This window comes from Trachurus japonicus, chromosome 1, assembly GCF_045865225.1.
Source record: "Trachurus japonicus isolate A0001 chromosome 1, Traja_1.0".
NCBI classification, from domain to species: Eukaryota; Metazoa; Chordata; class Actinopteri; order Carangiformes; family Carangidae; genus Trachurus; species Trachurus japonicus.
The window spans coordinates 13,594,176-13,622,143 of record NC_140907.1 but is presented as its reverse complement, the minus strand read 5'-3'; the positions used below and the strand labels follow the sequence as shown (position 1 = coordinate 13,622,143).

The 27,968-nt window shown below is 41.1% G+C and overlaps 1 protein-coding gene across 3 annotated transcripts in view; it reads left to right on the top strand.

The window, feature by feature from the left end:
- Window positions 1–27,968, top strand: part of myh10 (myosin, heavy chain 10, non-muscle) — a 52,483-nt gene extending 24,515 nt beyond the window's left edge. Inside the window, exons 5-45 of one of the 3 annotated variants that reach the window (XM_085773784.1) lie at window positions 120–222; window positions 519–548; window positions 790–804; window positions 1,489–1,506; window positions 5,033–5,125; window positions 5,843–5,906; window positions 6,052–6,150; window positions 6,461–6,604; window positions 7,411–7,506; window positions 8,461–8,579; window positions 9,503–9,655; window positions 9,842–10,015; window positions 10,209–10,382; window positions 11,419–11,533; window positions 13,425–13,618; window positions 13,865–13,986; window positions 14,076–14,145; window positions 14,609–14,769; window positions 15,259–15,367; window positions 16,117–16,248; window positions 16,363–16,569; window positions 16,705–16,842; window positions 17,065–17,188; window positions 17,617–17,788; window positions 20,572–20,784; window positions 20,965–21,109; window positions 21,233–21,439; window positions 21,599–21,703; window positions 21,833–21,985; window positions 22,497–22,745; window positions 22,842–23,054; window positions 23,186–23,398; window positions 23,554–23,715; window positions 23,862–23,990; window positions 24,117–24,205; window positions 24,321–24,444; window positions 24,675–24,764; window positions 25,467–25,585; window positions 25,719–25,827; window positions 25,964–26,136; window positions 26,969–27,968. In XM_085773784.1, the coding sequence (XP_085629910.1) occupies window positions 120–222; window positions 519–548; window positions 790–804; window positions 1,489–1,506; window positions 5,033–5,125; window positions 5,843–5,906; window positions 6,052–6,150; window positions 6,461–6,604; window positions 7,411–7,506; window positions 8,461–8,579; window positions 9,503–9,655; window positions 9,842–10,015; window positions 10,209–10,382; window positions 11,419–11,533; window positions 13,425–13,618; window positions 13,865–13,986; window positions 14,076–14,145; window positions 14,609–14,769; window positions 15,259–15,367; window positions 16,117–16,248; window positions 16,363–16,569; window positions 16,705–16,842; window positions 17,065–17,188; window positions 17,617–17,788; window positions 20,572–20,784; window positions 20,965–21,109; window positions 21,233–21,439; window positions 21,599–21,703; window positions 21,833–21,985; window positions 22,497–22,745; window positions 22,842–23,054; window positions 23,186–23,398; window positions 23,554–23,715; window positions 23,862–23,990; window positions 24,117–24,205; window positions 24,321–24,444; window positions 24,675–24,764; window positions 25,467–25,585; window positions 25,719–25,827; window positions 25,964–26,136; window positions 26,969–27,116 (5,467 nt within the window). In that variant the 3' untranslated portion in view covers window positions 27,117–27,968. The remainder of the gene's footprint in view (window positions 1–119; window positions 223–518; window positions 549–789; window positions 805–1,488; window positions 1,507–5,032; window positions 5,126–5,842; window positions 5,907–6,051; window positions 6,151–6,460; window positions 6,605–7,410; window positions 7,507–8,460; window positions 8,580–9,502; window positions 9,656–9,841; window positions 10,016–10,208; window positions 10,383–11,418; window positions 11,534–13,424; window positions 13,619–13,864; window positions 13,987–14,075; window positions 14,146–14,608; window positions 14,770–15,258; window positions 15,368–16,116; window positions 16,249–16,362; window positions 16,570–16,704; window positions 16,843–17,064; window positions 17,189–17,616; window positions 17,789–20,571; window positions 20,785–20,964; window positions 21,110–21,232; window positions 21,440–21,598; window positions 21,704–21,832; window positions 21,986–22,496; window positions 22,746–22,841; window positions 23,055–23,185; window positions 23,399–23,553; window positions 23,716–23,861; window positions 23,991–24,116; window positions 24,206–24,320; window positions 24,445–24,674; window positions 24,765–25,466; window positions 25,586–25,718; window positions 25,828–25,963; window positions 26,137–26,968) is intronic. The other 2 variants (XM_085773794.1, XM_085773804.1) reach the window with 2 other exon arrangements.

Genomic DNA, 27,968 nt, shown 5'->3' with positions numbered 1-27,968 from the left:
GTAGTATGCTTTATTTCAAACAGTAGTATGCTTTATTTCAAACAGTTTCGTATTTAGCTATTCTGAAGATGTCTCTTTGTTTGTTTTTTGCATGGGTTATCTTCTTCTTTTTCTTGCAGAGGTGAGTCAGGAGCTGGCAAGACTGAAAACACAAAAAAGGTCATTCAGTACCTGGCACACGTTGCCTCCTCCCACAAAGGAAGAAAAGACCACAACGTTCCTGTGAGTATTTTCCATATGCATACTGTAACTGTAAGCCTTACTGCTTTCAGCTTTGATTTAAACATCCTATTATTATGTTCATCATGTTGATGGCAGATTTGTGTGAAAAATGAATTACCACCTCTATGCTCTGTCATACATTTTGTACACTACTGCAACTCCTTGAAGACCAAGTTATTGTTTTACCACTATAGAGATAAAAACAGTCACCTGTAGTAGGCAACATGGCTTTGTGCACCAGACCTAGTATGTGCGCACAATCTAACAATTTGCATTTGTTTATCTGTAACAAACAGCCAGAATCACCTAAACCAGTGAAACTGCAGGCAAGTCTTTGTGTTTTGTTTTTTGTACACTATCTTCATGTGCATGCTACGCCAACATATTCCTGTCAAATAATATCTAATATAACAAATACCTGTTGAATTGTGAGCCCACTGAGGTGAGTCTGAGCAGTCTTCATCAGTAATTCCAGTGGTATTAGTAATTATATTAAACAATTTTGTTAAAAATGCTTGAAAATAAACAAAAACATAATTAGTATTCACTTTCATCTCTCTCTGTCAGGCTCAAAATGCAGTTGTAAGTAAATTTTAAAACTAGCATGATTATTCAGACGCTATTGTTTTAAGGTGATGTGCCATCATGTAAATTTGCTTGCCGTTATTGTGATTCAGTCAAAAAAACATTTCACATGCATGTTTTTATTTGTTGTTGTAGTCACATGTTAAGTCTTGACTGCCATCTTGTGCTGTATGAAGCCTAAATAGAGTTAATATGCTCGCACAGTGAAGTGTTATGTAATCTGAGTTTTGGACTGTTAAGGTTGAGCTTCTTACCCGTCTGTCTTGCCAAGAAATGTCAGCTGCAAAAATCTACATGAAGCAAGGGTTTTGGTTTAAATTTACCAGCTGTACTGCAGTGATTTCCCTATCCTGGTCACCAGGACCCAGAGCCCAGCAAGGTAGTCCTTGTAGCTGGTGACTGAATTATACCTGAGATGCAGGGTGCAAACATTTAACTACGTGTTAACCTAGAACACCAGCAGTAATCTGGGTCTTGAGGGTCAGGATTACAGACCACTGAGGTATTATAATAACACCTGTTGCTAATTCCATTTTCAGACTGCTAGAGTTCGTGCTTAGATTTGTGCTGTAATTAATCATATCAGAAATGCTCTGCGTAGACTACCGGTTCACTTGTATCCATGATTAATGCAATGTATTATTTTCCATAATAACAATTGAATCTTCCCATATCCTACAGAGTGGACCCCTGTTTTATGTGAGTAGTATGTAGTTTCTCACCTACAGTATTGTATTTCACTTCACTGACAATAAAGGGGTAATTTGCCCACTCTGTTGCCACCTACTGTTTAACAGAATTACCTGACTATTAACTCCCTAATACTGCCTGAAGTTGGATTGTAGATGATTTCCATCCACTTCAAGCCACCTGCTTCTAGTGTTGCCTTGCATGATTTGTGCTGACTAATTTAATACCACTTTAATCTTTAACAGACAAATAGGCCCCATGACGCTGATGGATAGCATGTTTATTAGGTACCTGAAATGAAGGAAGTCGTAAACCTTCCCATGTGAGAACCTTGGCGGGTTATCACTGCAATTTATATTTAGGGCAGGGTATTGCCACTAACTTCCTGTATGGAATCAGTTCTTAATCACAAGATCCAGATACAATATCAGTTTCGTTAGAGATATTTCAGTTATAATAATAGACATTTTGGTTGGATATGAATGCTAAAGATTGAACCTCTGACCTGCTGTATTATTAAGACCTTTAACGGTTTTATCATGAGTGGACATGTATGTACAAATCAAATTTACGTAATCATAACATTCAAAAGTGGTGTTATACTGATAACAACTGCATAGGTGGCCAGATATAGCACAACTGTATGTTAAATACATCAGACATAATATTGGATTAACCCCAATTAACAGTGTTGACAGATGTGTAACGTGTGTTAACAGCTTAGGCAGCTACACAGACCGACTGGGTAAACAGAACTAAATCTGTTTTTAAGGTGCTAAAGAAAGAAAAGAGCTTTAATAGAACCTAGGTACTAGGTAGTACAGGCACTGGTATGAAGAGGTTATCAGTTGTTGTTTTGGCAACTCTGTGAACTGATTTTATTCACAACTCAGTAAAATTGCACACAATTGTCATCATAGAGGGTGAAATTAACAGTTGGTGTAAATTTGCTAGAGCCTGTTAACACTGTTAATAGCATAAGTGTAATACATTTTCAATTTTTAAAAAAAAGACCTAAAATTATCTAAAAGGGTGACTAAAATGCAGAGCAGCAATAAGCAGTAAATAATTTAGCTATACTGCTGGGCTTCATGTGCACTGCACCTGGCCATAAATGACTTGGTTTCAAATCATCAGAGCTTTTTATTTCACAACAAGATATTTAGAACATGTCAATGCTAATTATGATTGGAGAAGTTCACGGGGTTTAAAACTGGACCATTTTAATCACTTGATCTTGTGACCAATGCAACATCTTGAGCTTTGTTACATTAAATTGCGATCAGCCAAGAGGATTCTGGTGGTTCAAATGAATTCTCCACCTTGGCTTGTTTTTCTCCACATTTAAACTTTATGCTATGTTCAAAGAAGTCCACTCTTTTTTCTTGCTGTTAGAAAAAGGGACTTGTAATATCTCTCAGGCCCCGTGACCTCTGGAGCAGATGTTGAGCAGTGAAAACACATCCACAACTGGCCTCTGCCTCAGAAGATTTAGTGTGACAGTTTTGGCTGATCCTCTTTGGCTTCACTCAATCTACTCTAAAATACTGCTTTATGGTCTGCCTGACACACACACGTGTAGCTATATCCTGTAAAGAGTTTTCCATTTTAAAAAAAGTGTTTGAAGGAGTTTTTTTTTTTTCAGCTTCAAAAGCTTGGGTATATCTGTAGTGTTGACTGATAATTAGTCAGATTGCTTATCACAGTTACTTAATAATTGGCCTTTCAAAGTAGAGGAGCCAGCTCTGTTGGCTCTCAGATGTCTGACTTACTCATTTTGTTGTAGGAATGTGGGTCAAACCTCTAATGCTGCTAAATTGGACCCCCCCTGGTGTTTGTAATCTGCTCTTTGTTTTTATGTGCGGACGGCAGACCACACAGATGAGTAGAGGTTGCCAATGAGCAATTTTAACTACCAAGTTGCACCCCAGGCCTGTGTTTATGTAGAAACAAAGGCTTTTGGTTTAAATACTCTGGCCTCTGTGCGCTTTGCGGCTGCTCTGAGACCTGGAAAAGAACCAGGTTTATCCTGTTCAGCCCTGCTTCATTCCAGCTGCTCAGAAACTCAATTAAAAGCAGCCCATCATGCACTCCTGCCAAAGATCACATTACGTGTCCCACATCAGTAAGCACAATGCTGATTCCTCAACTCCTTTTTGTGGAAAATGGCCCCCACATACCCTTCAGTGTATGTACCAGCTTTGACATAATGGGAACATTTTTCATGTAGCCACAAGAAGAGAAAAAAAAGTGCAGAAGAAATTATTTTTCTCTCTGTCATCTTGGTTTCCCTCGTCATGACGAAGCCCACGATGTGTCTTAGATGGAAATATAGCAGGCCACCTGTCCAAACATCTGTATAAGTCGTTTGTTTGTTTCCTCAGCCACTCAAAGCGTCCAGTCTGACAAGAAGAAAGCCAGTGTTTCCGTGTTGCAAATTCACTCAACCCTGCATGATAAAGTGCCTATCCAGCTAAAAGTTTCCCCAGACTTTGTTTCTCTATCACTATAAAGCACTGCCGTCTTAGTCCTCCGTCAACCAGAGCGAGGCCCAGACCAAGACCAGTATTGATTTTCTCTGCAGTCTAAACTTCTGCAAATGGAATTGACCTGGTTGTGGAAGGGAAGCGATGTCGTTTAGGAGTAAACCGTGTTTGCAGAATTAGTGTAGATTTTAGTCACTTGAGCAAGTAAACGCATCTTCTGCATTTTCATTCTTTTTGTATTGGTATGCATTAATGTATACTGTATGATCAGATCAAGAGCTGCTACTGTCTATCATTTACTTTCAGTTGAAATTGCTGGATTTGTTGAAACAACAGTCCAAAACCCATTTATGTTTAATTTGCCATTTTGTTGATGAGTTAATGAATAACATGTTTATCAGAATTAATTGGCAATGGGTTTTTTTTTTCTGTTTGTTTCTTTTTTGGGAAATTACCTATCATTTAGCTACTGATCAGATCAGTGTGGAACTTTTAATTGATCTGTAGTTGGATTTAAATCTATCTTGATGATTGAGTAGTCTTTTGATCATTCATTTATTAACTGCAGCAGGTGTTTTAATTGTGATGTTTCATTATACTGATTGCTAAATGATGGGGTCACATTTTGTCTACCTTTGCTTTGGATGAAATGACATGGTGAAAACTCCCTCACACATTTTAGATTCTGCTGCAGATCAACAGACTCAACAACCCTGAAAACCACTGAACGTTATTGTAACATGTTTTTCCATCACCTCACAAAAAACCTCAATATTATCAAGCTGATTTAGGACCTAATTTACTTTCGTATTAGTCTAAATATTTCCACATATTATGTTGATCTGCACGTCTGAATTACGAAATCTTGTTTTAGGTTCATCTTTATAAAACACACACCTGTTTTCTAGATTTCTGCTGCTTTTGCCTGCATGTTTGTGTTTATTCAGTTGTCAGTGAAAGCCACAATTAGTCTCAACATTTTCCACCATCAGTCTTAACTTGAACATGTTAAGACAAGGGGCTGCTCTAACATCCCTCTGTTTTTACAGGGTGAATTGGAACGTCAGCTTTTACAAGCCAACCCCATCCTTGAATCTTTTGGGAATGCTAAGACAGTGAAAAATGACAACTCATCACGATTTGTAAGTACAAAAAAGTCATATTTATTAAGTGGGTAATCTTTGTACTCTGTTGTTTCCAATCACTGTCTTAAAATATCTAAATCAGTGCTTGTGATTGTTACTGTCTGTGATGGCCTCCTCCTATCTCAGCACTATTGTGACTATTTATTTGACTTTATAATCAGATTATTTTTCCTTGAGCAAGTGGGGCAAAACTGATTGAAAGTATTTCAATCATTCTGTTTTTCCTGTAAGCAATTACACAGGCCAGGCGCCTGTTTGTCATTAATAATTCCATTGATATACTAGAGTCTTTAAGACTGGAGACAACTCCATTCAGCAGACTTCTTAATAGTGATATAGGAAAACAGGACATGAGTAAAGCCCTGGCTTAAGTGTTTCTGTGGTAAATGAATATAAAATTCAATGGAAGGTTTTTCTCCAGTTATTGATTCATGAAATGTTGGCTCAGGTAAAACTTAATCTACATGGACAGTAAATATTACCCCCATTCGTCATCAATGAAAACTTAGTAGCACTTCTGTGATGTCATATTGCATGCCCCACGCAATCCAGAAAAACAAACCAATATGTACTACTCGTGTTAAAATAAAGAAAGCATATTAATGTAGGAGAGGCCTCAGCGGGTGTTGAAGGAAAGTCATTATGTTTGAATTGATTTCTGTGTACCTTGTCTTGTGCATTTCCTGAACATTTGTCTTGTGTTAATCTCTGCAGGGGAAATTCATCCGGATCAACTTTGATGTCACCGGATATATTGTTGGAGCCAATATTGAAACTTGTATCCTGTCTCAAACAATTTTTGCTGACATTTCATTGCAATTGTATGTAATATATTTGTAAACAGGGCAGTCAGTCAGAACTGTGATTCTACATCAGACCTGCTCAGCAAATAGATTTTTATTTCCTTGACCAGTCTGTATCAGACTTATTGGAGAAATCTAGAGCTATACGTCAAGCCAAAGATGAGCGCACCTTCCATGTTTTCTACCAGCTACTGGCTGGAGCTGGAGAGCACCTCAAATGTGAGTAAACTGAACTTGAATGTAATGAAAGACTTGAAAGACGATTATACTCTATACAGGAGGGCCTTTTTCTTCTCCTCTGTCCGTCTACTGTCCAAGGCAAATATATAATTGATTATGTTATTCAGCATGTGTTCATCTCTAAAAATCAAATGTTAACACAATCTGTCACTCCCTCTTATAAACAATCTGCCATTTGATCATTTTAATTTTGAAGAGTAACTGCAACTGTGTTATATGGTGTTTATGTACAGCACTAAAAATGATCTGTCATCACCATTCAAAGGCCTTCCCATTTTTCTGTCCACAGCGGACCTACTTTTGGAAGGGTTCAACAATTACCGTTTCCTGTCCAATGGTAACATCCCCATCCCAGGACAGCAGGATAAAGACAACTTCCAAGAGACAATGGAGGCCATGCACATCATGAGCTTCGCCCATGAGGAGATTCTAGGTATACTTTATAAAACACCAGCACAAAACCTGCAGACACATGAGTTTCTCCAGGAAGTTGCTCTCACTTGTAGTACTACTTGTTTTCTGGTGTACCATATAATGAAATCATTGAAAAATGGTTGACTACCAGCACTACATACAGTACTGAGCTATAGGGCTCTGTTGGCTTCCATCCTCATTATAGAGAAGGTAGAAATTAGAGTACAAATATGCTCTCTTGGAAATGTAGACAAAAGTTAATGCCATCGATTCAAAACTCTCACCTCCTCCTCTGATGTTGGTCTGTTAGCTGCTACTGTTTATCCCAAGTGCTGACACATAAATGACAGATAGGTTGAACTAGTCTCCTCGAACCACATACAGGACTAGTTTTATTTTTTATCTGGTTTTAATTCATCCAAACAGCAAACTAATGTGCAGGATAAACCATCAGAAATATGTTGAGGGATTGTAGGGTAGACTGGAAAAAATAATCAGTCATGAGGTTCGACATGTTTGTTACAGTGCATCCCAAGGGAACAGAACATTAACACTGGATCATCTGATTACAGTTTGAAAAAGGGTATTGTTTTATTTCACTTGGTTCTACATTAGTGAGTACTAATGTTATTACTTTGATATTTTCTCCTAAAGTGTTAGAAATCTGTGACTGACAAACTCCAATGAAAAGACATTCTGTCAAGGTTTTGTACCTTTACGGAGATGAAGTTGAGCCATGTTGATCAGGTTGGCTAACAGTCATGTGAAGCAAATCTGATGTCTGACTCTGGTAATTTTATTTTCTCTGCATTCTTATATTTGTAGCCATGTTGAAGGTCGTGTCCTCAGTGCTTCAGTTTGGTAACATTGTCTTCAAGAAGGAGAGGAACACTGACCAAGCCTCAATGCCTGATAATACTGGTAAATACCTCTCTCTCTTACACAAATTCACTCATACACACTCTTTCACCTACTCACTGCAATCCTTTTGTGTCTGCTTGACAACCTTGTGGCTTGGAGCTCACAGGACAAGACACTCTTTTCCTCTTCCCATATATACTTCAATCCTTCTCCTCCCCTTTTTCCTACCTCCCTCACTCTGTCTCACAGTGATTTATGTCTGTCCTCTGCCCGAGCCTTGTCAAACTGCCATTAAGCCCCACATCATTATGAGGATTTACTCCTGAAAGAAATGAGGCACAGCCCTCCAGTTCCTCCACATGTGGCACAGCATACTTGGCACTCAAAGGGGAGAGACGAGGAGAGAGGATGAACCTAATGCCAATAATGCAGCTCCGCCAGATATTCCCAAATGTGACGAGCAGAATCCAGGGCTGAGGCAGATGTTGTTTGTTTTTTTTTTTCTTTGTAGAAAGTTGATCTAGACTGGATTCTGCCTTTTCTGCTTTTCCACAAGCTCCAGCCATGTAAAATATTACATTTTTCCCATTGTATTTCACATGAAAGCTTAACATCTTGAAAAGATTTGTGATAAATCTTAATATTATTCAGCAATAAGAAAAGATTACAGTTAACCTATTATCTTAGACCGACACTTCACTTATTGTAACTGATGTTTCTTGGGCTTTTAAGGTGGTCTATGAGAATGTCTTATAAATAACATTCTTGTTTGACTGCCTGGATACTGTCAAAATAACACAAGGAAAGATCCTCATCTCCTCATTACTCTCGAAAAATAAAGCATAGTTTCCACACATGATTTCTGCTTTTTGTTTTATTTCTCGGTTTGACAAAATAATTTTTCATACAAGTGCAGAAACCGCTTCAGTTCTCCTGGTGTGTTCTGGCCATCTTTCATTCTGATTTCAACTAATCTTTCTTCCCTTTGTGTACTTTTCCACTTCCAATTTCCAGCTGCTCAGAAGCTATGTCACCTGCTGGGTATGAATGTAATGGAGTTTACCAGAGCTATCCTCTCACCAAGGATCAAAGTGGGAAGAGACTATGTCCAGAAAGCACAGACTAAAGAGCAGGTCTGCTGGATGTTTTTTTTCCCATTGGCTTACTAACATGATTTATATCTTCTTTTGTTGTTGGCTAAGATCCTCAGTGACACTAATAATGATCTATCGAATAGAAAGGGAAATGAAGTTGGGCTTTTGTAATGCAGCTCTCTTTGATTATGAAGTAATAGAGTTACATAGTTGTATCCTCTCAGGGATCAGGTTGTAGAATTTGTTTTATATTCTGCATATAATATTCTGCACTTTGATGGTACATAAACGTTTTTTTTTCATCATCAGTTCAAAAGAAAATGACTGCCAAAAAAATAGTATATATTAAAAAAAGACAGAGTCCTGTACATACTGTATAATTATGAAAACACAGTAGATGAGTCAACTACAAGAAATATCCAGTCACAGAGGATTCAGTTATGTCTGCCACTGCCCAGAAACAAAGTTCAAAATAATTACCACTTGTGGCCAAAACGGTGTAGCTGTGCTGCGCAGTTTGCTTTATTATTGTTATATATTGTACGGTGCAGAAGACAATATTAGTGCACCTGCTGTGAAAGCAGTCCAAAGCATGTCACCTGTTTATGAATCATTCATTGACATTTAAAGTGCAGTACTCTTGCAGACTTCTGCTCGACAGTTCGATGGATTCAGGTTTTGCTCCAACAGTTTGAGAGAGTCTGACTCAGAGAAGATATGGAACATTAACAATATGCAGACTTGCCAAGATGAACTTGTCCATTTGTCCAGGCTTGAGTAGATTTTACTTGTAAAGGTTTGGCAGCGTGTCTGAATCCTACTATCCCACTGACTGGCCTCACATGTTTAGACCCACTGCTTGTTCAGCACACACACATTTTTTTTTATCATCTTTCCATCATTCCTCTCTTCCTTTATTGTGTCACCAATCTTCCTCTCTTGTCCTCTCTGCCTCCCTCCAGGCTGACTTTGCTGTCGAGGCCCTGGCTAAAGCAACATATGAGCGTCTGTTCCGCTGGCTGGTCCATCGCATTAACAAAGCCCTTGACAGAACCAAACGACAGGGAGCCTCCTTCATTGGTATCCTGGACATTGCTGGTTTTGAGATTTTCCAGGTTTGGATCAAAATCTCTCTCTTTTTTTTTAAATCTCTGAATAAGACAATATGTGCAATTGAGGTTTGAGGAAATAATTATTTTGTTTGTTGGTGTCGGTGTTGTTAGAGGGTATTAATTTTTGCCTTGATTTTAAGAACATTTGAATGATAAAGCATTGTTCTGTGTCTTCCTCCTCCATTCCAGTTGAACTCCTTTGAGCAGCTGTGTATCAACTACACCAATGAGAAGCTGCAGCAGCTCTTCAACCACACCATGTTCATCCTGGAGCAGGAGGAGTACCAGAGGGAGGGCATCGAGTGGAGCTTCATCGACTTTGGCCTGGACCTGCAGCCCTGCATCGACCTCATTGAGAGGCCGGTCAGTCTAAACCCTAACTCTAACCATTTAACTAGTAACTGAAGCACAGAGATTGTTGAAAATACACAGTTAAAATATGCCACTCTCAATACATGAAAGGTCACTTTTGCAATGTGATGGGCTGTATTCATTGCTCATCTGTTCTTCTTTAGTCTTCCTTTTTCTTTAATTCTGTCTCGTGCTGTTCCTTCAGGCAAACCCTCCAGGTGTGTTAGCTCTGCTGGATGAAGAGTGCTGGTTCCCCAAAGCCACAGACAAGACTTTTGTAGACAAGCTGATCCAGGAGCAGGGCACACACACCAAATTCCAAAGGCCCCGTCAGCTCAAAGATAAGGCGGACTTCTGCATCATCCACTATGCTGGCAAGGTACGCTGGTCTAATCCCCTTCAAAATCACACTCAGCAGATTTCTGTAACAGCTTCATTGAAAACAAACAGTTGTGTGTAGTTGCTTCTTTTCAAACCTGGAAGTCCACAACTCACAAATCTTCAAAGGAAAAAAAAAAAGAGAAAAAAAAAGATTTATCTTGGACATTACAGTTGAGCAGTAAATCTCTTATATCCTAAAAACCCCTCACCAGAAGTAATTATGTAAACAATCATAGCTGTTTCAGGTGATTCTTATTGCGTGATATATAGTATGTGATATTTTTTATGCACTTGGATATTCAGTCACTTCAGTTTATCATGAACTGGGATGTCAACACTACATAATCAAAGCACTGATTGAGTTCCTGGAAGAGTACATTTAGTACATTTACATGGGTGTGAGACATGACTTACCCCTAAATCACTTGACTACACAAATCATGTGTTGGACCAACTTATTTATTTCTGTCCACTTTCATATTTTCCAAGCGATCTCTTTACCTCCATGATCTTCTCCTGTAATAATCAAGTGAAAGATTTCTGCCTGTCAGGGCTGTGATAAAGTAATGACACATGGTTCTCCTGTCGGGGGGTCCTAGAGAAGTACTGAATCCTTGATTTATATGACATTATATGGGAGTGAATCTGGACATTGTCAGTGGTGTTATGCAATAGAAGAAACAGCAGCATTTGCCTCACAGAGAGACCAGCTGAGCAGCACATCTGCTTGTCATTAGGTGGAGTGTCGTTTTACACCAGTCACAAACTTTTGAGGTCTAATAATGTCGCTGTGGAGAATTAAAACACTGTGAAGCTGTTGTAAATGTTGTCAAGATTGGCTTACGCAAACAATTAAATGATGTGTACAGTCTGAATCATTTCAATAAGACAGACTTACAAATATGTCTTTAAGTTTTGCCTTCAAGTGATTCTTTCTATGTTTATATAACCTGATAGGTAACACTGCATGGAAAGACATGTCATTGTTAGTGACATTATCATTATCACTGAGTTCCACCACTCAATTTTTACAGGTGGACTACAAAGCCGATGAATGGTTAATGAAGAACATGGACCCTCTAAACGACAATGTGGCCACTCTTCTGCATCAGTCAACGGACAAATTCATAGCTGAGCTGTGGAAAGATGGTATGTAACTGCCTTTTTATCTCCAAAAACTTCACTCCACACTAATGCCTTTATCTGTGTACACTATACATCCTATGATATTCATTATCTGTTTGCTTTTCAGTTTACAAACTCTCACTCAACCATACTAACAACAGCTGCCTGCCTTGTTGTCTCAGGCTTGTACGTCTATGGTTTCCAAGAAATAATGTAACATGGCCTCCCCTCCCTGTCTCTTTCTCTGTTGTAGAGATTCAGACCATTCAAAGGGCTTCATTCTATGACAATGTCACTAGTCTGGAAGAGCCAGCAGGTGAATGACTGGGTCGTGCTGTAGCAGACCTGGGCCAAAATATTAATAGCTGAAAAATGAACAGTGTTGACTCTTGAAACGACACTGCTCAAAGTCTGGGGAGACTAAACAGAAATGCTCTCTGAGCAGGTTCACCTCTGTATTTGTATATTTTTGCCCAGATCTGGCTCTATGGTTCATGCTTCAGCCGGTACTGTGTTTGCCATAGCTACAATGGCTCCCATTTGCTTCCAGGCTGCATGGCTAATGTCTGCCAAAAGCAGTAGTGCCTATATCCTAGATGAGTTGAAGTAGCATAGAGTCAATAGTTCCCTGTAGTTCAACCAATGTGCCTTAATTTGTGTCAGTGTTTCTATGGGCCAGCACTGGTCTTGTGATCTTTATATGGTTAGCAATCCTGACGCAAGCATTCAGGATGTAGTGCAGCTGTTTGGAGTCGTCATTGCTTATTTCTGATCGAGTCCCTCCTCTGTGATGTTATACATCCAGGAGCAAATTAAGGATTTGAAGCTTGACTGAAGGATTTTTAATGATGTTAATTTCCCGCCTTCCTCCTTCCTAGATAGGATCACGGTAGCAGGGAAGTGAAACCAGATGTTGCTCTTGGTATTTGCTTTGGCTCTGAGCACAGACGTCAGTGCAGAAGGTCCAGACAGCAGGCCATGCATCACTTCAGTTCAAACTTCAGCAGTGACTCATAATACTTGTAACTTTAATTTTGCCAGTGGGATATTAATAAGTGACATGGTGTATATTTATTTCAGTGTTAAGTCGTAACTCATGTGCTGGGTCATTTTGTTGAGCTGTTGTAGAATAGTTCTGCTGACAGAAGTGGGAGAATATAAAGACGTAACATTTGTTGGATAATTCTGGTGATATTCAGTATTTTTCCTCTGTCAACAAATTCCACAAAAAGTCCAAAACTAACGAAGTGATCCAGTTAACAAGTGTTGTCATTGTTGTTAAATCCTGATATACTGTCCAGAAATGACAAAAAACTGATTAGTCAGCCAATATTCTGTCATTACAGTGAACAAGGGCACTGTATTTTATTTGAGTTGGTCCCACCTACTTTCTTAAATAGTCACTGCCGTATTAAATGCATACAGTACCTGTAAGTAGTCCCCAAAAACAGGTAATTCCTTCCTCTTTTGAGTAATGTTTTCTTACCATGTTGGTGCAGGTTTTGTGTTATAAACAGTAAAATGTTATATAATATACAGTAGCTGCCATCAAGCATTGTTTTTCATTCAGGTGGACCCGAGAAGAGCTTTCAGGTCTTGCAGACATTAATTTGTATTGAGTCATATTAAAAACAAGGTTCTTCCTTCTAAGGTACCACAAATTGCTGTGTATGTAGGAACTAATAGGCTTTATGCTCCATCTCCATCTGCAGACGCTAATGGTAGTGGTAGACGTTAATGTTATTAGACTGCTGCTGTTTGATAAAAGTGTGTCATCTTGTCTCTTTCATCCATCTGCACTTTGGTCATGTAGTTACATTATGTCACTGTGTTACAACCAGTGAGGGTGTGCTGCTCTGTGTGCTATTCGTGCACTGACAAGTTTTCTTTTCTTTTTTTTTCATCTCCCCTACAGTTGACCGTATCGTTGGTCTGGACCAAGTGGCAGGAATGAACGAGACAGCTTTTGGTGCTACCTACAAAACGAAGAAAGGCATGTTTCGCACAGTGGGGCAACTCTACAAGGAGTCACTGACAAAACTCATGGCCACACTGAGGAACACGAACCCCAACTTTGTTCGCTGCATTATCCCCAACCACGAAAAAAGAGTAAATATTTAAAACTTATTTGAAAGAAGCTGTATGTCAACCAGCAGAAAGTGATGGGCCTGTAACTTTTTAAATTATATCGGAGACACTATGTACATTACATGGATTATCTCCTCTCTATAATATTCGACACACATGATGCATTAGGATCCAAATACAGTAGTTGTTTTAGATGAGAGATGAAACTGTATCTAGCAGTTAACACATTCATGTATCTCTTCCTTATTATGTCTTTTTTGCCTTCAGTCGGGTAAATTAGAGCCTCACCTGGTCCTGGACCAGCTGAGGTGTAATGGAGTCCTGGAGGGGATTCGCATCTGCAGGCAGGGTTTCCCCAACCGCATCGTCTTCCAGGAGTTCAGACAGAGGTAACAAGCAACAAAGAAGCTTTTTGAACACGGCAATTCCATTATACACAAAGGAAAGATTGGCTTCATTTATTTTCTTTTGTTTGCAGATATGAGATCCTGACACCCAACGCGATCCCCAAGGGGTTTATGGATGGGAAACAAGCCTGTGAAAGAATGGTAGCACATTTGTCCTATCACTTGCAGTAAAGCAGTAAACACAAGTTTTAGCAAAAGAGATGGCATAGAGTTTTCCACAATCCAAATCATGAATCAAGGAAACAAGTCAATTGAGGCAAATGCTGAATTTGTAGTTTTGGGCTGGCTGTATGCAGATACTTGATTAGCTACTAACCTACATCCATGAAAAATATTGACAGAAAAATGGAGCATAGGTAAGTTTGACTCAGCTAGTCAATCAGTGTAAAAATGTAAGCATCATTATAACTGCTGCTTAGCAACCACTGTCACAACTGCGTGACAATGACATTCAATCACTTGCTTTTGATTGTAATGCTAAATTATATGTCAGACTTGACAAGAAATATTTCCTTTCTTGTTAAGTTGTTAAAATATGAGGGTGACCACAGGGACCACAGGCCACAGGGTTTTTTTTCTCACCAACTCTGTGTTCATTTTATAGATCCGAGCCCTCGAGCTGGACCCCAACTTGTTCCGCATTGGTCAGAGTAAGATCTTCTTCAGAACAGGTGTTCTGGCTCACCTGGAGGAGGAGAGAGACCTTAAGATCACTGACATCATCATCTACTTCCAGTCTGTGTGTCGCGGATACCTGGCACGCAAGTGAGTCTCAAGTCTGCATTTCTGGGGTGTATACATACATGTATAGCTGTATTTGGATAGCCAAGATGCATTTAAGTACAGTAATCCCATTGTTCATAACAGAGTCAAAAAGACACACACAAAAAAAACTTGTTATGAACGATCTACTCAGCACCAAATAGCAGACACACAATGTTAGCAGGTAGCTGGTTAATGTATCTATTTAGTGGCTGAAGAACCAGATATTGTATCTCACTCAGGAGTTGGTGGGGACCAAAGAGGAGCTAACAAAGAGCTGACTTTGTCAGATGGCTGACTCCAAATGTGAATAAGCTATATAACTATTTGTCAAGTATCTTAAGCTTAAATGATAAGACTCCGGTGTCCAGAACTTGTTTTTTGTTGCATGTCCCCAACAGGCAGAAAATATCATTGCAGACTTAAAAACAACAAAAACACTGGTGTGCTCTTACATGGATTTGTTTTCTTGTTTATTTTTTTTTCCAACAGGGCCTTTGCTAAGAAGCAGCAGCAGTTGAGTGCACTGAAGGTCCTCCAGAGGAACTGTGCTGCTTATCTGAAGCTACGACACTGGCAGTGGTGGAGGCTTTTCACCAAGGTGCCGTTATAAAACCTACAGTCTATGTATAAAACACACTTTTAACACTAGGTGATAAACTATTGTAGTACAGTGACAACATCACTAGCTAACATCCCTTTGAGTCAACCAGATCCATGGAGAAAACATGCAGTCAGGTTGCGCCCGCATCTGCCGTGTTGGTAAACAAATAATCCTTCTATAAGAATCTCTCACATGTTCTTCATCAACAGGTACAGTTTGCTCTATTACCAAGGAATTTCAGACATTTAAACTTTCTACACTGACTTGAGAAAGGAGCTCAAACATCTACATTTCCATGGCAACTAAGCAAACTCCATCCACTCGCAAACCATCCTCTAGAACAAGCCAGCAAACGGATGTTGGGTCAAGGTTTTTCTAACTTACAGTATCAGAGCAATAGTATTGGAGTATGTGTAGTGTTGGTCAGCACCATGAGGGACCGTTTAGTAAATTTTTTCAAAAGCTTTTTTATTTGTTTAGTCCATTTCTTGGCAGCCTTTCTGGGTCCAGGTCATTTTGATGAATTAATTCATATTCATGGAAATTGTTATTAAATGCAGCAGTGAGGAGTTCTGATGCTGTGGTGATGTCCATAAATACTAACACTAAATAAATAGTCATGCCTTTTATTTCCCCTGCCGGTTTTTTCATCAGTCTTCCAGTGAAACTGTGAAAATGGTATTTAAGATTAAGATTAAGACATTTTAAACAGGCAGAGGTTCACCCCCCACCCCTCTCTCCCTCAGGTGAAGCCTCTGCTACAGGTAACCAGGCAGGAGGAGGAGCTGCAAGCCAAAGATGAGGAGCTGATAAAGGTGAAGGAGAGACAGCTTAAGCTGGAGAATGAGATAGTGGAGATGGAGAGGAAACACCAACAGGTAACCCTGCCCTAACCCTTAACATGTCATCTGTTAAAGTGAAGCATTATTTCAATTTGTGAGAGGAAGTAAGGAGGATAAGAAGTCTAGGTTTAAACTGTTTCCTCTCTCCAGCTCGTCGAGGAGAAGAATATTCTAGCAGAGCAACTCCAAGCAGAGACGGAGCTGAATGCCGATGCAGAAGAAATGAGAGTTCGCCTGCTTTCTAAGAAGCAAGAGTTGGAGGAGATCCTTCATGACCTGGAGTCTAGGGTGGAGGAAGAGGAGGAGAGGAACCAAAGCCTTCAGAATGAGAAGAAGAAGATGCAGTCACACATCCAGGTTTGTACAGTATTTTGTAGACACAAAAACTCAATGATGAGGTCAGAATAAAACTACCACATTTAGGTGCTAGTGTTACTTGGTTTATGAAAAAAAAGGTTGTACCATTCTGACTATATGGGGGTGCTTCAACAGGACCTGGAGGAGCAGCTTGATGAGGAGGAAGCTGCTAGACAGAAGCTGCAGCTGGATAAAGTGACAGCTGAGGCGAAGATCAAGAAGATGGAGGAAGACATTCTGCTGCTGGAGGATCAAAACTCAAAGTTCCTCAAGGTGAGAAGATTATACTGTATGTGGAAAGATGGGAAGATAAAATCAAACAAGAAGCAGAGAGTTCTTTAACTCTTAATCATTGAAAGTAAAGCAGTGATGATATGGATATTTTATTAATGAAAAAATTTAATTTCTGTACCAGTATTAAAATAGAACACACATTGATGTAAATCTTCACAACTTTTTACTTTGCCTAAACCACACTTTGATTTTAATTTACAGGAGAAGAAGCTGCTGGAGGACAGGATTGGTGAGATGACCTCCCAGCTGGCGGAGGAAGAGGAAAAAGCAAAGAACCTTGGCAAGGTCAAGAACAAGCAAGAGATGGTGATGGCTGACCTGGAGGGTGAGGATTGCCACCTAGCTGCTCTTCTGGCTTTTGATTGTGTCCATGAATGGGAACAAAATAAGGACACAATGAGTAAACAATAAATATTCTCAGTTAAAGAACAACTTTCGACAAAGGTCAGATGTAGGATATGCAGTATGACTGTCTGTGATATTAACTGGGTAAATTTACTGTTTACAGTTGTGATTACTTAATGCACTGCAAAGCAGTTCATCTAATTACTTTTAGTTGTGTCAGGCTGTTTGAGATTAAGTGTGTGTGGTTTGTCACATTCTGTGACCTTTTATAACCCCTCTAAACTCATTGCTTTGCCAATTCACTTCTTGAGATGAACTCTTACCAAAAGTGTATTTTCATTGGCCTTGTTCTATTTACCATTTTCTTTATTTAATTGTTTTTTATGTTTGACTTGTGCCTCCCTTCAGAACGTTTAAAGAAGGAGGAGAAAACCCGCCAGGAGCTGGAGAAAGCCAAACGTAAACTGGATGCTGAGACGACTGACCTGCAGGACCAGATCATTGAGCTACAGGTCCAGATAGAGGAGCTGAAGATCCAGCTGACCAAGAAGGAGGAGGAACTGCAGGCTGCTCTGGCCAGGTCAGTCAGAGACATAAGGACAAACAAAATGTCAAAACTAGAGAAAAAAAAAACAAGAAAACTAAAGCAGGCAACTGCTGCAGAAATAAAACACTGAAGAATGAAATCCAAACATGAGCTTGTTGGCAGTGATGAACTGTGTAGTCTCCAAATCAGCCAACTCAACTGTGGTACTGTTCATAACTTTGAAATAGAACATTTAGTAAGTTAATAGAATCATAGTAATGAAACGAGAAGCTCATGTTTAATCATTCATGGCTCAGTTTTATATTTTATGTTGCTGACACACTTTGGGCCTTTTCTTTCTTTCCTTCCTTTTTTTTCTTTTTGTTTATGTTAAGCTTTTTTTCTCATTCCTCTAATCCATCTTCTCAACCTTTATGTACCTTAGCAAACAACAACATCAAAAATAAATATGGTATCATGACATAATTACTCATCAAGAAAGGGAATCTATAAAAAGAAAAAATGAACTGGAATTGAATCAACAAAATTCTTGTAATCAGGGAGATTCTTATACTTTTTTTGTCATATGACCCCAGTATAATAACTGAGCAAAAATAGCATCAGAGGAATTCCTCTTTTTTGCTTTTAAGTGGCTGGAAACCCCAAAGATAGCTATTTTAAGCTTATAGGCATTAATTGCAAGTACAAAAATAAACATCTGATGATAATAAACCAATTTCATATAACATTTGGTTGTACAAAAGTATAATATTTTAACCTTGTGCTAAAGGATACTCTACACTCTACACTGAATTATATTTAAGCCAGTATTTTGCAGATGTTTGCAAACTTGCCTCACTTGCAAACCTTGAACTGCTCTGGTAAATCTCCATTTGTTATGTTTCTCATTTTCAGTGTATATATTCCCACACATCCTCTCAATAGAGCCCATTTCCATGACAACTACACTTCACTGCGGCACAGCTAAGTCAATAGATCTACTTAAAATAGACATTCAAACAAAGACAGGACAGATGAACACAGACAGAGTCAACTCTGAACTCGACTTACAGCTAACGTCCTCCTCAGCAGCTGCAGCCAGCACACGTCCACACTTCATCGCTGACTCCCAGCTGCAGTGTTTTCCGTCATGATGTCGGCTGTGTCCTTTCATCATGGTGGTAGCCGTGTCTTATTACAGGCAAATTGATGTTGATTGATGCTCTCAGTTCTGGGCTTTGCACTAGTGTTCCCACATGGGGCAAATGGATGAAATCAGGCTGTCAGGCTTGTTAACAGTTTCTCCTTCACTGTGAACTGTTTTTTTTTTCTCATTAGGAAATGTTTGTGTTGTGGCCAGTGTCTTCCCATTCTCAACCCGGCATCAAAATGTTCCTCCTTATTTTCCACACTTTTGGCCATATTGAATTACTTCCTTTATTTACCGGCATATGACCACATGCAGCTGTGTTGTTGCTCAAGAGTAAGCTCAGATCGTTTGAATGTGGCTTTCAGTAATTTCCTCCCATCGCCAGGACAATAGTCATGATACAGCGGGCGATGGAAAATTTCTGTCTCACTCATTTCACACACAGAAATCATCAGTTTAGTCACAGCTTCAGATAATTAAGCTTTCATTACACTTGATGTGCCTCATTTTAAATTCTGCAGCTATTCTTAGAGCAATTATATTATCTTTGTTTGGAGAATAGGGAATTGCTTTATTATGGGGATATGGGAATCATTAGTGCCTTTCATCAAAGTGGAGCACTGTGTTAATTATTAAACAGAATTATTATGACATTCAGTGTTTAATCTTCATAAGTGAGGTATGAAGCCAGCATGAGTTTCACTTAGGCTCTCTACCACTGTATGTTCCTGTGACAGAGTAGACACACACACACATGCACATGCTTTTGTTTAGGCAGCTTCAGCTGTGAACAGTTAACTACACTGCCACCATGTGTGCACTATTGGCCTCATTTAATCGTTAAAAAGACCATTGCTGATTTGCTGTTCATTTAGAGTTTTTCTGAATTGCTAAAACAATAAATATCATTCTCAAACCAAATCATCAGTAGGTTCAACCAAATTATTGAATCAATCAGTCTTAAGAGAAAACCATTTCCCCTGCTGTGACACACATTTCAGATGTCATTTCACACATTTTCACACACTAAGAACTTTAATTTATGTAGCGCCTTTAAAAAAAACCCAGGTCACTTGAAGACTGAAGAACTCTGAGGGCTGTGGTGCTGAATTGCTGGGACTGCTTTACCTGCAATAGCTACTAACTTTTTAATCCTTTATGTCAGAAGAACCTAGAGCAGCCTGGTTCACATCGACACTCAAATACACACCTGCAAACTTAAAGGACCCAAAACTTAATTTAACCATCCCAAAGCGGCCGATTTACTATTAACAGAGCAACTGAAAAGTGCCTGATGAAATATAATGAAATGCTGAATATGAATGAATGAATTAACATCTTTAAAAGAGCGTCTATAATAACATAAGAGCAAAATTATAACACAAGTTACAGCACACGTTTCACCACTTAGATACAAACAAATCAAAACTGTTCACATTTACTAATGATGTGATGAAACCAGACCAGGTCAGAGTGCTCCTTGCATTAGACGTCTACTTCAATGACAATCAATCAAAAATGCAGTAAGGTCAGCAAATGTTTAGAGTTAATTTAATATTAATTTGGTAAGATATTCAGATCTTGATGAAGTTCTAAGCTGAGGAGATGTTTTCATTGTTGTCATTAAGTTGAGCTGTTAGGGTCAGCTTTGTAAAAAACAATTTGTGCTCTGTGTCTTCCTCCCCAGGAGTGACGAAGAAACCGTCCAGAAGAACAACGCCTTGAAGCAGGTTCGGGAGCTGCAGGCACAGCTAGTTGAGCTTCAGGAAGATTTGGAGTCAGAGAAAATATGTCGAAGTAAAGCTGAAAAACAGAAGAGGGACCTGAGTGAGGAGCTTGAGGCTCTGAAGACAGAACTGGAAGACACGCTGGATACCACTGCTGCCCAGCAGGAACTCAGGTGCTTGCTTACAGCTGGTCTGTTGCCCACCCCCCATTTCTGTATGTGACAATATACCCTGACTGCCTGCTCAGAGGACAGTTCATTTGGATTTAATTCAAACAATACTAGCGATGTTTTCATACTGTACCTTCAAGGTGTCCTGTCCATTTAATCCTCTCTCTTGGGTCTAAACTTCAGGACAAAGCGAGAACAAGAGGTTGCAGAGCTGAAGAAGGCCATAGATGATGAGAGCAAAAACCACGAGGCCCAGATCCAGGAAATGAGACAGAGGCATGCAACAGCACTGGAGGAACTGTCGGAGCAGCTGGACCAAGCCAAAAGGGTGAGTCGATTGTGCTGCTTGTTCCAGATCATTATATCCCAATCTACGCTCTGATCATTTCATAGAAACCTTATAGAACTACAAATGTGAAATCTTAACACCATTACTGTTTGTCCTGTGCAGTTCAAAGCCAACCTGGAGAAGAACAAGCAGAGTCTGGAGAATGACAACAGAGAAATGGCCAGTGACGTGAAGAGTCTGCAGCAAGCAAAGACAGAGTCGGAGCACAAGAGGAAGAAACTGGAGGGCCAGCTGCAGGAGTTTATGGCCAGGACCACGGAGGCAGAGAGGGCCAAGGGGGAGCTGGCTGAACGTTCACACAAACTCCAGGTAAATACCTCCACAAGTTACAGACCTGGATGTTTTATTTTAAATGAATTGACTTATAAGAACAACAACTATGTTTTGTGACTTTAGGTCAATATTTTTGCTTTACTGTGGATTAGTTTTTTGTTCTATCATCATAACCCTATATTTGTCTTTTGTTAGACGGAACTGGACAATGTTTCAGGTCTGCTGGAGGAGGCGGAGAAGAAAGGTGTCAAACTGGCCAAGGAAGTTGACAGCCTGAACAGTAAACTGCAAGACTCAGAGGTGAGAAAGACATCAAAGCATTTCCAGTCTCATGTAAGGTGAAAATGCACCTTACATGAGATGTAACACACAGGTCTCCTTGCTTTTCTTTTGTCTGATCATCATTTCTGTCTGTGCTCTGTTGTGTAGGAGTTGCGGCAGGAGGAGACGCGTCAGAAGCTGAACCTGAGCGGCCAAATCCGCCAGCTGGAGGTGGAGAAGAACACCTTGATGGAGCAGCAGGAGGAGGAGGAGGAGGGACGACGCAACCTAGAGAAACAGCTGCAGTCAGTGCAAGCCCAGGTACAATTACACACAATAAACATTAATTAGATAGGTTTCATCAACATGCATCCACAGGGCACTTGCAATATATATATATATATATATATATATATATATATATATATATATATATATATATATATATATATATATATATATATATATAAGAGGCAATTGTTCTAAGGCTACAAGGGGAGCACTGCTTCCTCTAAATTGTCAAAAAAGAAATGGTCAAATATGTACTATTGTGTTTACATTTCATTGACTAAAAAAAGAACCTCTAAGACAAGTTTGTTCAGAATCAGCTACTTACCTCCAGGTCAACTGATGCGATTTGTCGTCACTGATATTAATATTAGGGTGACACACTTTTCCTGTAGCACTGCTACTCATCTCAGCACTAAGGGAAGGGCCAGGCAAAAGTTTCTAGATGATTGGCTTGTTGCAATGTTTTTATATATACCAGTAAGTGAAATCAGCTCTAACACTCACTTTGTAAAGAACATTCAATGATGCGTTTTTCCTGTAGCTGTATGAGACAAAGAAAAAGCTGGAGGAGGACGTGGGGGCAATGGAGAGCTTGGAGGATTTGAAGAAGAAACTCCAGAAGGACATGGAGCTGACCAGCCAGCGTCTGGAGGAAAAGACCATGGCCATGGACAAGATGGAGAAGACCAAGAACCGACTGCAGCAGGAGCTGGACGACCTGGTGGTGGACCTGGACCACCAGAGGCAGATTGTCTCCAACCTGGAGAAGAAGCAGAAAAAGTTTGACCAGGTAAAATGGATCCCTAAAAATGTTTCAGAAATCTCACACTGAGGTCATCGAGGGCTGTCGGTGTATAAAAGGTCTTTGTCTGTCTGTCTGCACTAGATGCTGGCTGAGGAGAAGACCATCTCCGCTCGTTACGCTGAGGAGCGTGACCGTGCAGAGGCGGAGGCCAGAGAGAAGGACACCAAGGCTCTATCTATGGCCAGAGCTCTGGAGGAGGCCTTGGAGGCTAAAGAGGAGCTGGAAAGGTTTAATAAGCAGCTCCGTGCTGAAATGGAGGACCTGATGAGCTCCAAGGACGATGTAGGGAAGAACGTGAGTGACCATTGACCTACTAACACACCTTTTTTGTAATGCCATGAGGGTTTTCCCAGGGACTTTCCACCTGGACTCATCATCCTGTCGTCATTTCACACTGTCTTGTGTCTCCTGACTCTGTATCTCAGGTCCATGAACTGGAGAAGTCCAAGCGTATGTTGGAGCAACAGGTGGACGAGATGAGGACTCAGCTGGAGGAGCTTGAAGACGAGCTGCAGGCCACAGAAGACGCCAAACTGCGTCTGGAGGTCAACATGCAGGCCATGAAGGCCCAGTTTGACCGAGATGTGCAGGCCAGAGATGAACAGGGAGAGGAGAAGAAGAGGGCCCTGGTCAAACAGGTACACAGAGCACTTGAGTGATCACCAGGTTTTATATTTTAACCCTGAAAACTTTGAGAAATAAAGAAATTATACACAGTTTAGCATTTGTCCCTTTTAGATTTGCCTTCAGTGCAGAAACCCTGGATTTAACGTGACCTGTTTTGTTCCCTCAGGTGCGTGAGATGGAGGCAGAGTTGGAGGATGAAAGGAAACAGAGAGCTCTGTCTGTCGCTGCCAAGAAGAAGCTGGAGATGGACCTGAATGAGCTGGAGGGACAGATCGAAGCTGCCACCAAAGGCAGGGACGAGTCAATCAAACAACTCCGAAAACTACAGGTACACATCCTAAAAACACACCTGTTTCCTGAATAACACCTCAGGTCTGAGGCTTAAAAAATGACTTTTCACTACTTCTCCTCGGCTTGTGTATTCCTCAATACCACTGCAATGACTTGGTCCACACTGTGTCTGTTCTCATGCAGGCTCAGATGAAGGACTATCAGAGGGAGCTGGAGGAGGCCAGAGCCTCCAGGGATGAGATCTTCACCCAGTCCAAGGAGAATGAGAAGAAACTCAAGGGCCTAGAAGCTGAAATCTTACAGCTGCAGGAGGTGGAGATCCTGATTCTTAACATTGTTTAACTTCTCTCAGATTTGTGAACTTGTTCTGCCGATTGATGTGAGCTGCACAGGAAATGGTGGAGTGCTTTGCCCTAATTTGTGTTTGTTTGCGTGTAGGACTATGCAGCTTCAGAGAGAGCCCGTCGACATGCTGAGCAGGAGAGGGACGAGCTGGCTGATGAGATCTCCAACAGCGTCTCTGGAAAGTCAGTGTCACCTTGTTTATCCGATGATTTGAGTAAAAGCTGTTTGTTTGGGACCTGCCATGACTTCCGTAGGTAGTTGTCAGGACAAGAAATGTAATAGAAATCTGTGCGCCAGGTCGTCGCTGCTGGAGGAGAAGAGGAGGCTGGAAGCTCGTATCGCTCAGTTGGAAGAGGAGCTGGAGGAGGAGCAGGGCAACATGGAGATGCTCAACGACCGCTTCAGAAAAACCACCCTGCAGGTAGACTGTCTGCAAGATGGAAATGCTGTAATAGTCATAATCACTGTGCTTCCTTAATGTGTTGATCTAAACAAAAAGACAAGAATAAACACAGTCAGACAAGTAAATACATCACATGTCGTAACTGAGCACTACTGCTGCACTCAGCGATCAGTCTTTGCATTAGGTAAATGAGTTTATACTTTACATCAACCTGTCCCTGTTTCTCCCTGTTTCTCTCTCTCTCTTAGGTCGAGAGCCTCAACACTGAGTTGTCTGGAGAGCGCAGCACTGCACAGAAGAGTGAAAATGCTCGACAACAGATGGAACGACAGAACAAGGTCTTGTGTGCTCATACACATTAACTGTTATTAACTGACTGAGAAGCTTTAATGTGTCCTAACCATAGACTGTAAAAAGAATGGACGTAGCGTCCGTGACGTCACCCATTGGTTTGGGGGAGTCTGTTTTGTGCCGCTACTACGGGGGTTTGAACCGCACCATGTTGGATTCTACTTGCCATATTTGGAGAGGTGCGGCCGTTAGCCGGCCGAGAGCCCGCCCACTGGCCTCGAAGCAGCGGTCTCCGGACCTGTCACTCAACGTTTCCGCGCCCTGATTGGCCAGAATTTTAAACCTAATAACAGTAAAACGGTAGAGTTTTAAAAAAAATTCACCCCCCTCAGAGTGTGTGCGGGGGTAGAAACTATCGGTTGAGACCAAAAAACGTAATGGTACCAGGCTTTGATCATGTTTATTGAGGACGTAAAGTCGGCGATTTTAACATGGGGCTCTATGAGGAATGCTCCCTTCTGACACCAGCCCCCAGAGGAAGCCGGGGGGATTGCAGTTTTTTGAACGCGGAAGTGAGCTTCACTTCTCAGACCGACAACTGCCCCCTTGGTCCTAACTGCAAATAAACATATTTCCTGTTTTTTCAAATCTACTCTGTAAGCACTTAAACATGCAGGGATCGCTGTAAATGAAATGCACATAACTTATTATTGCTGCTAATCCTAACAGTTGTGATATCATAAATACAGGATTTGAAAGCTAAGCTAGCAGAGCTGGAAGGAGCTGTCAAGTCAAAGTTTAAGGCGTCCATCGCTGCCCAGGACGCCAAGATCCTGCAGCTGGAGGATCAGCTTGAGCAGGAAGTCAAGTAAGTTTTGAATACCTGGATAGATTTTCTGTACTAGGGATAAATAAGGATCAATACATCACTCTGACTTCACTTGTGAGACATTGATGTTTGTCAGTGATGAAGTTCATTTGAGTCTTGTTTAAACCTCCAGGGAACGAGCAGCAGCCAACAAAATAGTTCGTCGCACAGAGAAGAAACTGAAGGAGGTGATGATGCAGGTGGAGGATGAGCGTCGTCATGCCGACCAATACAAGGAGCAGGTACTGAGTCACGGCCAGCAAAGTGTCATGCGTAGAAAGATTCACTTACTTATGTTCCCACTGAATAGTTCTGCCAACTATCCACAACCTCTCACTTTCTCCCATCTTTCTCCCCACGCGTCCATCTTCTGCTCAGATGGAGAAAGCCAACTCTCGTTTGAAGCAGCTGAAGCGTCAGTTGGAGGAGGCGGAGGAGGAAGCCACCAGGGCCAACGCCTCCCGCAGGAAGCTGCAGAGGGAACTGGACGATGCTACTGAGGCCAGTGAGGGTCTCACCCGAGAGGTCAACTCACTCAAGAACCGCCTCAGGTGAAACTTGGCTTTTGCTTGTGTGGTAGAAATGTGCTCAGATTCCCTGCTGACTTCCACAAAGGAAATTTAAGGGCATTTAAAAAAAAAAAAAAAAATGCGACCATAGGAAAAAATCCGAGAAAACTATGTGCAGCCCGGACCTAGCCCTCCTGCTAGCTGCACTACACTGCAGTTAAACAGCGAAGCAATGGGGGCAGTTCTTCTAACCGCGACTCTCTATATAATGCTCAAAATATCACTACAAATGCTTTGCAACATCCACCAGTTCCTTACCACACAACACTGAGTGTGCATAACTCCGTTCATGTGAGAGAGCAGTGTTAGCGTGTGTTTTTATCACGTACCTCTGTTTACTCTAGCTTCCAGGGTAGACCTTACTAGTCGACTGTCGAGCTCAGGACTGTTTCCATCAACAAAGATAGAAACACGAGGAAAACACGGATTTAGGAGTAAAAATGATTAAATGATTTTGGATGGGGGAAAAAAGCAACAATATGAATATAACTGCTTTTTTCCCCTCCTAAATCCATGTTGCAGGGAAACAGGTAGCCTGGCTCTGTCCAAAGTCCATAAATATTTGTACCACCTCCTCTAACGTTTTCTAGTTTGCTGGCATGTGTATAATTTGTACATATATATGTTATGTAACATTTTTAGATTTCCAACCAAATCCAAAAGCTAATCAGCTCCTGGCTCCAGTTCCACATTCAGCAAACTGTACATGGGTGCTGATCTTCTCATCTACTCCCACCAAGAAAGTGTATTTGCATATTTTTTATCCTTGTAAGCAGCAGAGGTTTAACTTGTATCATTGATTTCTTTCGACCAGGCGTGGAGGTCCGGTCAGCAGCTTCTCCTCCAGCCGATCAGGCCGCCGCAACCTCAACCTGGACGGTGCCTCCGTCGACATGTCAGACGACGACGCCGACAGCCGCGCCAGCGACTTCAACGAGACACCGACCTCCAACGCGGAGTAGTTATAGTGCCACCCTTTCTTTGCTTTCCCCCCTCTTCTCACCTCACCGCTCCCCACCTCCCTTCCACCTCTTCCACCCGCGCCCACTTCTCCTCAAAAGATCCACGGCGTCAGCTTGGTCGACATCCATTTCAAACCACTGACAGGACAGAAGGTTGGAGTGATGAGCTGTATTCGGTGAAGCTGGGCAGAGTCCCCCTGGCAACGCACCTCTGCTCTTTTTGTATCAGACAACACTGCAGGGAAAATCCACCGCCCTCCCCTGAAGAAGAGCCTCCAGGCCTGGAGCGTCACAGCGGCAAACGGACAACTCTGCCTTACTCTGTTCTCCTCTGGCGAGCTGCCAGCGCCGGCTCATCTGTCGGCCACGTATCATCTCAGCATCACAAAGTAACAACCCCCTCCCATCAGGCGTGAAGTTATCTGCTCAGCTTATTGAGAAAGTATGCATAGGTACAAAGTGCTATTTATACATCTGAATCTGTGTGTGCGCGTAATGTAGGCAGAGGATGGTGATGAGGTGTGTGCACACGTGTGAACGCACTCCATACTGGAAATGCAGGACTACAAGGAAACGTATTTTACTCTGGTGTTGTTGTTGGTGTTCTGCTCACTAGTTGTGTAAAAGCCATCTGAGGCACGACACACTCCCTCCTTCAAACTGACGGTCCTTTCAGAGGAAACACACAAACCCATCCTCACACTGGCCTTTGGAATGCCATGTCTGTTGCTTTGTTGCATGAGTCTCCCTCCGATGTACAGACCACAGCGCTACAGGAACGACTAACATCTCGGGACATGCAATACAACAAAATGGACTCTGAATTGAAAATGTATTACTTTGGAAATATAA